Below are 9574 nucleotides of genomic sequence, written 5' to 3'. Positions count from 1 at the left end.
CTCAACAATAATAATAAAAAAACACACTCATTTGAATAAAATCAGTTTGTTATTAAAACAGATTGCAATGTGTTACTTTACAATGACCTAAATTGTCATTTTTAATGGGACTGTTTTTGTATTTTGCACACAAAAACAACTGACACTTATTTAATAATGGTCATCATAATTTGTTGATTGAGATATAACAAATTCCACCATAAACAATGGGCTCACAGCAACTGTCTGACAGCTTTGTAAGTAATTCATGTTATTAGACTTCACAAGCAGTGCCTGATATACGTTTGAGGCGCATTGTTTAAATAGTACCAGATTTGGGTGCCACATACACCACATGACCAATAGTGACAACACAGCTTGGCGTTAAAAGTGTCAAACAAACTTTTGGCCATGCAGTGTATATCACAGTGATCTTTGTCATAAGGTGCAACAAAACCTGAATTAAAGTTTTTTTTTAAGAAATCATGGTTTGTGGAAGTGAATGTGACAAGAGTAACATCAAGACATCATATAAATAATCAGTTATTTAAAAGAAAAAAAAAACATTGCAAACAATATACAACAATATTTTACAACTCCTCATGAGAAGCTGTGCACCAGATTACTGTTGCCAACAGACAACAAACCAGTTCATTGTACTGAAGGTACACTGTAAACTGAAGGTGAAAACTTCATTAGGAACCTCCATTCCCACAGCAGATGGAGAACAGTAGAGTAAAGAACGTCCTGATTTCCTCAGCAGAGAGCTACTCAGTAAGAGCTCTGCAGAACAGCCCTCAAATGAGAGATTGTTTATGTTTTAGCTGAAGCAGACGTGTCCTACAGTAAACTGAAACTCTTCTGTTGTGTCGCTCTGGCCAAATAAAGCCACATCTCTAATTGGTAAAAGCTCCAGGTCTTCGGTCTCAAACTGGAACACAGACTCCCGAGGGCCTGTATCCAGCGCCTCTGTATGCTAAACACAGACAGAAAGGGGACATAATAAATTTAAGTGACCAGCAATGCAATCCATTATAACTTAGTTACAGTTGTCTTACTTCACAATCCAGTAATGTTCCCAAGAAGCTCTGTCTTCTTGAGTCGGCAAGGAACTTAATCTCTCTTTCATTGGAGCCCTGGTGGGTGTTTGGCTGGCATGAAAATGTGATGTTCTGCTTGGCAAACTTGCTGTTCAGTCGTAGGAATCTCATTTGTACCGCACCGGTTTCAGTGTAATCAAACTATAAAGTAAAGATTTACTCAGGGGCGGGACATGATGGCAGGAGGATATTCTGGTTATTGGTTCTGATCAAATAACATACCTGAAAGCCGCCATCTATAGTGCTCAACCAAGTAAATGAGTCTGACATGGCATCTTTGAGCCAGGATCTCATGGGTATCTAAAGCAGAGAGGTGTCTCATTATCAGCCAGATATGAATTAAACTAAATTAAACTGGTCATATAAGATTAAATGGTAGGGTAGGCAACCCCAAAATTAATACATTTTGTTATACTGGTTGAAACTCTCTTCACATCCTGATAGCAATCAATAATACATATACATATACTGTAGCTTCTGAAGAAGTCACAGGACCATGATATGATGTCCTACCAGCCTGTCAACATATGTATTTCAATACCTCGCAGACATCACACGTCACTAGTGCGTTCCGCAAGGCTATGCAGAGTTGTAGACACAGAGCGCCACAAACAAACAGCAGCCACCTTTTACAGTTCCTCCTGAGCCAAAACAACGAACTTATGCTGCGTTCACACCATGTCGTAACCATAATTACGAGATGGACTCGGATTTATGCGTTTCTATGTCAACGCTGAAATGAATCTGCAGCAGTCAGGTGGTACAAGTAAGAGCTCTGTTTACGTTCATTATTATTGTAATGTTATGTGCTTTGAGACATGAGGTAATTTAACACCGTCTCTCGTCTCATGCAATCTGCAGGCGCTGTGTTCATGTGTTTTGAAGGAGGAGAGGCTTTGGAGAGCGATCTTAAGTGAGGGTGGGATCTTATGCTTTGAAGGCTAGCTTGCTATTGCTAGCCTGTCCGAAATTGCCTACCCTACCTTTAATGTGGGATCAGTAAGATTTAAAAAAAAATAAAAAAAATAATAATAGTTTTAATCAGCAAGGATGCATTAAATTGATCAAAAGTGACAAGACATTTTATATTCATCAAAATGCTGATGAAAATTTGAACTTTACCTGTGGCTGCAGGGGTGACAAACATGTTTGTCCACCTGCACTGAAGTTACAATATACCAGCAAAGCATCAGCAGAACTGCCCTGATTTGGGTCGATATAATACATTCCTGAGACAAGAACAGTCAAATAAAAATCATTAACAATAAGTACCATAAGTATCCATGTCTACAGACTAGCAATAACATTCGTGAGAATGACCCTGACCACTTGTTAAGTTAGGATGACTGAGCATCAGCTCCAAGCAGGTGGTGGCCGGATGTTGCTTAGTGCCGTCCGGAGGATCTATGAAGAATCGCAGGTCTTGCTGAAGGGAGTCCAGCAAGGTCCTAATAAGTGGATAGTTGTGCTTGTCGGAGAGGTACATGAGGTCCTGATTTGTGAGAACCAAAAAATATTGTCACATTACAATTAAGTTTAAACCTGTGTAATTATGTTAAATGTTAATTATGTTAGGTTTAAATACATGTGATATGATGAATGGATCCTGAAAAAAAAACAATAATAATTAAAATGTAAAATCAATCATCAGCTACTTACTTTTATCTGAGTCAGTGTAAGGTTTAGAGATAAGCCCGGTGGACCTGGAGGACCTGGTGGGCCCTAAAATAAAGAGTATACAGTAGTTACTACATCACAGGCATTAATGAAATGTTTTACATATATCGCTCAGGTAATGTAAATGAGTACTGTCAAACTCACAGGAGTTCCTTTCTCTCCTTTTGGACCAGTAAGTCCTAGATATCCTTTTAAACCCTGAATAAGTTGAACAAAACACATTTCATCATCAACAAATATTAATTGCAAAAGTGAACTAGATAAGAGAACAATTTGTATTAAATGAATGTCTGTATTTAAATGTTTGTTCCAAACCTTTACTCCAAACAGGCCCTGTAGAGGGAGCAAATGGACATAGTGAAATCTTAGTGCATGAAATGCACTTTTTTGAATTTTTTTTGTCATTTTTCAAATATTTACTTTGTTCTAAATGTACACTACCGTTCAAAAGCTTGGGATTAGTAAGATTTTTTTATATACATTTATTTGGTAAGGACACATTAAATTGATTTTGATTCTTGACATTTACATTCTTACAAAAACTTTTCATTTCAAATAAATGTTTTTCTTTTGAACTTTATATTCATCAAAGAATTCTGAAAAAATGTTTCCTGTTGTAACAAAAATATTAAGCAGCACAACTGTTTTCAACATTTATAAAAATAATAATAAAAAAAACTAAAAAAAAAAAACTTTTCTTGATCAGCAAATCAACATATTAGAATGTTTTCTGAAAGATCATGTGACACTAAAGACTGGAATAATGGCAACTGAAAATTCAGCTTTGCCATTACAGGAATATATTACAATTTAAAATAGAAAACAATTATGTTAATATTTCACAATGTTACCGCTTTTACTGATTTTTTGATCTTGTGAGCATTAGATACTTTTTTTCAAAAACATTAAAAAAACCTTACTCCAAACTTTTGAACAGTAAAAAATATGATATTTTAAAAGACCAATGCAATATTTTGGAATTTAGCCAATTATTTGAGAATAATATTTTGTGCAAACCTGTGCAGCATTTAAAAAATCTAAATCAAAACCTGAAAGAGATGATAACTTACAGGCAGCCCTGGTAGACCTGGGGTTCCTCGTTGACCTGTTGGGCCAATATCCCCCTAAAAGTGACACAGATTACTCTATTTTCTACATGCCAACAGTCTCATTGTATGATTACATGCTTATCTAAAATGTCACCTGCTCTCCCTTTGGCCCATGTCTCCCTTTCTCCCCATGCAGGCCCTGCTCCCCCTGAAATAAATTAACAGACATTCAGCCACTGCAAACAAGGAACATTTACAGTATGTACACAAAATACTATTAGGTGCCTTGAGTCTGTTTCCCCTCCCTTCTGAAATGATTTAAATTTCTTCTAGTGTTTGATTGAGAATAATGAAGGTACCTTCAGCCCATCTCCCCCTGGAGGACCAAGTGGTCCAATTTCCCCCTTCTCTCCCTTTGAACAGAAAGAAGAGTAAGCCTCAAGGTTCTCAGTTTTGACTCTCTACCAGTTCTAATATGACATTTCCATTAATGCCCAAACCTCAAAGCCCTTTTCACCACTCTCTCCTTTCTCGCCTCGAATTCCAGGTAAACCCTGAAACAATACATGTAGACCACTAATAATTATTCACATTATCTTTATGAATTTATAAAACCCGATGAGGGAAATTTGTGTATTCATTTACATATTGTCCTGGTCTGCCAGGAGGTCCAGTCTTTCCCAGTGCTCCCTTATGACCCTGTTACACATAAAACAAAAGCTGGTAAAACGTATTATAAATTGTGGCAAGCATTATGCCTTTACAGGTTACATAACATCTAAAAATGAGCAATGAATAAATAAGTACCTTCTCGCCTATAGGTCCTCTGAGACCCCTCTGACCAGCTTTTCCTTTTTTCCCCTGAGAGTGAAAGAATGACTCAAATTGTACTTTAAATCCTGAAAATGTTTCCTTCAAACCCTAACAAACCTTTTCACTGTACTTACGCTTTTCCCAGCATGTCCAATCTTTCCAGGAGGTCCATCTTGACCATTATTTCCCTGAAAAATTAGAAAAGTATATAAGACTTTAGAAATTAATAGAGCACCTGAAGAATTAATAGAGCAGCTGAAAAAAAAACAGAGTGAATGTAATGGTATTAGATTACAAATTCAATCATAACATATGGTGAAAATAGATTTAGACTACACTGACCTTCTGACCTTTTGGTCCCTCCCTTCCTTGAGGCCCAGATTTGCCCTTTGGACCCTAAAGCATTTAAACATAAATAATGCATAATACCTGATCTTCAGGCAGTGAAAGAATATTACCATTTAGTTACTGATAGAGATATTTTCACACAAATACTAACTTGTGGTCCAGCTGGGCCAACAGGGCCATCAACACCCATTTCTCCTGGAAGTCCCTGAAATTAACAGTGAAAAGCTTTTAAATGCAAAAAAAAAAAAAAAAAAAAAACACATTAAATAAATACTATACACATACATACATACATATACATTTAGTGTATTGCTGAATTGTGATAATATGCAAAAATAAATAAATACTGATATATTTTATATTTAACATAATATTAAACTAACTTAATTAACTTAAAGTTACCTGGTTTCCTTAACATTTTTGAGTTCATTGAAATAAAAAAATTGAGTTAATACAATGAAGGAGATTGGCTCAATAAATATAAAGTCAAAATATTATGTTATCTGAACCACACTAATTGTCTAAGTTGAAGATAAAAAGTTGTGATAACAAATCATTAAAAAAACTTTTTTACAGTGTGAGAAACACTGTTAAAAATTTTAATAAACGCCTAAACAAACAATTTTGTGAATATTTGCTAGATGTCTGTTCTGTGTGTGAGTGCTGAAAAAAATGTTTTGTGTTTGTACATAGTCTTGGCTGTGTAAACAGGAGAAAAAACAGTGGATCTCCAATCCATGGAGCACCAAAAACACTCTTGTAGCCCATCAGCAGTAGGGGGCGTATATACTCATGATGGGGGCGGAGAGAGAGTGAGAAAGCAGGAAATTTGTAGAAAGTCTGTAGAAAGAGAGATGGCTGAGATATTGCCAAAGAGGAAAAGGTCAGAGGAATATATTTGGAAGAAGAAGGGTTACGATCAGGCAAGAGCTATAACCTGTGTTAATATTGGAAAAGCTTTTTAGCGCTGGAGAGACATTAGAGAGCAGGAAGACCTGAAAACCGAAGTCACGGTTTCTGCTCGATACGTGAGTATGAGTGACATTGTTATTTTGCTGTTGCACAGAACCAAGATATGCTGTTGTATGCTGCTGTTGTTGCTGTTGAATCACAGCTGATTCTTTCATATTGTGCGAGCTGTCTGATACAGCAGCTTTATGTGGTTGCCCGTGTTGCAGAGCGTGTTTGTTATTTTGGGGGGCGGAGCAATGATGGGAGAGGTGTGTTTGTTTGAGTGTGCATTTCAAATGGCTCACTGCACCTTTAATATAACTACAGGCCAGTTTCTGTATTTAAATAACAATTTGGACCATTTTATTTAGAAATTCTACCTCCTTTCCTGGTGATGCAGAGGGTCCTTTAGTACCAGGGAGACCCGGTGGTCCCTGTACAAAAGAGAGAGTCATCAGTTGACACCAAACATAATTCAGTCACTCATTATAAAAGTTTTCATTTAATTCAGAGCCTCACCATCTGCCCGGGAGGTCCTTGTCTTCCTGGTTCACCTTTAGGTCCTACTTGTCCCGGCGTACCCTTTGGACCCAATAAGCCTACGGGGCCTTTGGGACCCATGGTTCCCTGCAATTAGAGTATTATTTATCCCCTGAAAAAAGCAATGTAACCGGAATTTACCTTGAAACGGTTAGCTGTACTAACCTGAGGTCCTGTCTTTCCCATAACCCCTTGTAAGCCTTTCTGCCCAGCCATCCCCTGTAGATGAAAAATAAAACGTAATGACTTTAATTTAACATTGGGGGTTGCCCTCAGTCCCTGTAATCTTGGATAGCAGCTAATATGTATGCAAAAAGGGGCATTGAAACTATTGTGGTGTATCTGGCGTTCACAGTTCACTTGTATATGCATTTGAGAGGTTATTTGACCCAAATGGTTTTAATATGGAAAACAGCCATTGATTTTACCCGGCTGCCTTGATCTCCTGTATAGCCAGTTGGCCCAGGTGATCCAGTTTCTCCCTTTTGAAACAAAGAGCAAGTCTGTTACATTAGGAAATGTATAAGGGTAATACTGATCTATTACAAGGAACATTGATGAAAGAAACTTAAGGAAGAATAGGAAGTAATACCTTTAGGCCTGGTGAACCATTTGCTCCTGGTGGTCCCCGAAGACCCATCAAACCCTGCATTTAAAGACAACTTATAGACTCAATCATCCAACAGCACACATCAAAATTTAAAAAAATCACGTCCATCAAAAACTGCAATCACATTGTTTTTTTGCAATCACACAACCCAAGTTGAATTAGGTTGTATGCATCTTAAATAAAATGCATACCTCTAGACCCATCAAACCAGACGGACCAGACTTTCCCATCAAACCATTCTGACCCTGGTGAAGAGATGATTATTATTCAAAAGGACTTTACACTATGAATTACAACTAATACATATTAGCAGTGTGTAATAGCTAGGCAGACGAAGGGTTACTAAATTACTAACTAGTGGTCCAATGTAGCCTTTATTCCCCTTCACTCCTCTCTCTCCTCTATCCCCCAAAAATCCAGGTGGGCCTTGTTGTCCAGAGAATCCTCGATGTCCAGGGTCACCCTGAGTGAATAAAAATGTAGCTACTTTACTTTTTGTAGAAACTGGTCAGTATACAGACCTCTACAGTACATTTAATGACATTTTACTTAAAATAACCATATACTGAAATTATTTTACCTTTTTTCCTTTAGGTCCCGGGTCTCCAATATCACCTGGATGTCCGATACCTCCCTGGATATGAAATATCATACTCATAATTTATTGCAATGCATTTTAAATTAATGAGGACTTTTATGATACACACACTACCGTTAAGAATTTGGGGTCGATACGATTTTTTGAAAAGAAGTTTTTTTATGTTCACCAAAACGTCCTGGTTGCGTATGCAACCCACCGTTCCCTGAAGGAGGGAACGGAGGACGTAGTCGACGTCGACTGAATGGGATCACGCTAGGGAGCCAATTGTCTTCGAGCATGCGAGCACGAGCAAATGAAATTTTGCGTGCGTGATTGGCATCACACACTCCGCCCCGCGGAGCGGGTATAAATACGGAAGTGGATGCACGCACTAGTTGCTTTACTAGTTGACTATGTCCTCCGTTACCTCCTTCAGGGAATTTCGCATACGCAACCAGGACGTTCCCTTTCAGTCGAGAACGTCCGACGTAGGCGACGTCGACTGAATGGGATCTTCAACCCTGGAAAACTCCACCTTCCAGGCCAGGGAAGTCGACTGCTGTTCCACAGGACCACTGGGAAAGCGTACCCTTACAAGGAAGGAATTAAACTAGAACCAGACCTGGAACTTTCCAAGGTCTAGACGCGGATGCCATCATGCCCCATCCTTGAGAATGTGCTCAGAGGAAGGTGTCAGGAAGGCTGTCAAGAGGAGGTTGGTTGGCCAATGAGGAGCAACTTAACAAAACCTGTTCCATCTCTTCCTGATTTTAGCACCATAGTGCAAGAAGGCTCACTGGGGAACGCATTTCTGCGGGCCCAGGGCCAGCTGTGGCCAGAGTCTTTGTCGAGGGATACTCAGACAAGAGAAGAAACAACTGGCGTAGGACGAGTCCGGAGGGGCAACAGACGTGGCTGTGCGGCCCCGAAGTGGTCCGAAACAGCTGGCCAGCTGGGGATGGAGTCTCCACTGTATCTGGACTGGAGGCTGTCATAAGGCTTGTGAGTGGCACGATTGAGCAGGCCAGAAAAAAATAGGTGGAATGAAGCAATCTTAGAATCTAGCTTCTGACTCCAAGGAGGAGGTGGCGGGCGAGTTGCAACATGCAAGGGGAGCGCAGCTCGACGTTCGCAATGTTGTCAGAACAGTACAAGCTCGTTGAGCAGCGGTGTCTCGAAGTGAGGGACTGTAAGCAACTCGAGGCAACGAATGCCAATGCAGTCAGAGGGCGCCCAGAGCTCTGTTACTGAATGCCATTTATACATGGCCCCTCAGCCAACATTTGGAAGACACTTGTGCCAGGAGCCACTAGCCCGGTGAAACAAAGGTCTGCTTATGGGCTGCAACTGGGGTGTTTGTTTTCCTACACGGAGCGCGTCGCTCTGCCACAGCCACCTCGGGACTCGGTCATCAAGCCAGTGCTGAAGTGGTCTCCATATGGAGGAAGCCGTGTGGCTGCGTCTGCCATATGCCCCAGGAGCCTCTGAAAGTTTCAGTGGAACCCTTTCTCACTTCTGAATAGCACTGAGCTGGCACACCTCACTTGAGAGATGCGCTAGACTGAGACCACCTCCATACTAGAAAAGAGATACTCGGCATTTGGGCGAGATTACTCTTTCCCAGTTGACCTGAAGACCCAACTGGCTATGGAGCACTCGAAGGGTAGGACCATGTACTGATACTTCGTATCTTCGAACGCAAGAACACAGTAAGCCTATGGAGCGGAAGGATAGAGATCTGAAGTACACGTCTTTCAGGTCGAACGCTGCAGACCAAGCTTGGGGACGGGGCATTGAAAAATGCAAGTCTGTGTTTACAAGTGAACAGAGGCTTTCGAAAAAGGGCCCATATCAGTTGGCACAGAACCAAGATGGTCGTAACCCACCACATAATAAGGGTACAATGAAGTACGGACTCTGAAGCCAA

General features: G+C 39.9%; 1 protein-coding gene across 1 annotated transcript in view; it reads right to left on the bottom strand.

Moving 5' to 3' along the window:
* Window positions 1–33: 33 nt before the first annotated feature.
* Window positions 34–9574, bottom strand: part of LOC307159137 (uncharacterized protein) — a gene marked incomplete at its 5' end in the record, with an annotated part of 52449 nt that continues 42908 nt past the window's right edge. Inside the window, 25 exons of the mRNA XM_079872349.1 lie at window positions 34–955; window positions 1038–1220; window positions 1302–1379; window positions 2202–2308; window positions 2406–2571; window positions 2739–2801; window positions 2901–2954; window positions 3072–3089; window positions 3827–3880; window positions 3960–4013; window positions 4165–4218; window positions 4306–4359; window positions 4451–4504; window positions 4613–4666; window positions 4753–4806; window positions 4961–5014; window positions 5118–5171; window positions 6298–6351; window positions 6437–6544; window positions 6623–6676; window positions 6886–6939; window positions 7050–7103; window positions 7259–7312; window positions 7423–7530; window positions 7648–7701. Of these exons, the coding sequence (XP_079728475.1) occupies window positions 800–955; window positions 1038–1220; window positions 1302–1379; window positions 2202–2308; window positions 2406–2571; window positions 2739–2801; window positions 2901–2954; window positions 3072–3089; window positions 3827–3880; window positions 3960–4013; window positions 4165–4218; window positions 4306–4359; window positions 4451–4504; window positions 4613–4666; window positions 4753–4806; window positions 4961–5014; window positions 5118–5171; window positions 6298–6351; window positions 6437–6544; window positions 6623–6676; window positions 6886–6939; window positions 7050–7103; window positions 7259–7312; window positions 7423–7530; window positions 7648–7701 (1851 nt within the window). The 3' untranslated portion in view covers window positions 34–799. The remainder of the gene's footprint in view (window positions 956–1037; window positions 1221–1301; window positions 1380–2201; window positions 2309–2405; window positions 2572–2738; window positions 2802–2900; window positions 2955–3071; window positions 3090–3826; window positions 3881–3959; window positions 4014–4164; window positions 4219–4305; window positions 4360–4450; window positions 4505–4612; window positions 4667–4752; window positions 4807–4960; window positions 5015–5117; window positions 5172–6297; window positions 6352–6436; window positions 6545–6622; window positions 6677–6885; window positions 6940–7049; window positions 7104–7258; window positions 7313–7422; window positions 7531–7647; window positions 7702–9574) is intronic.

This window comes from Squalius cephalus, assembly GCF_949319135.1.
Source record: "Squalius cephalus genome assembly, chromosome: 5".
NCBI classification, from domain to species: Eukaryota; Metazoa; Chordata; class Actinopteri; order Cypriniformes; family Leuciscidae; genus Squalius; species Squalius cephalus.
Note: the sequence above shows the minus strand (reverse complement) of the source record. Positions and strands in the feature narration are given on the sequence as shown.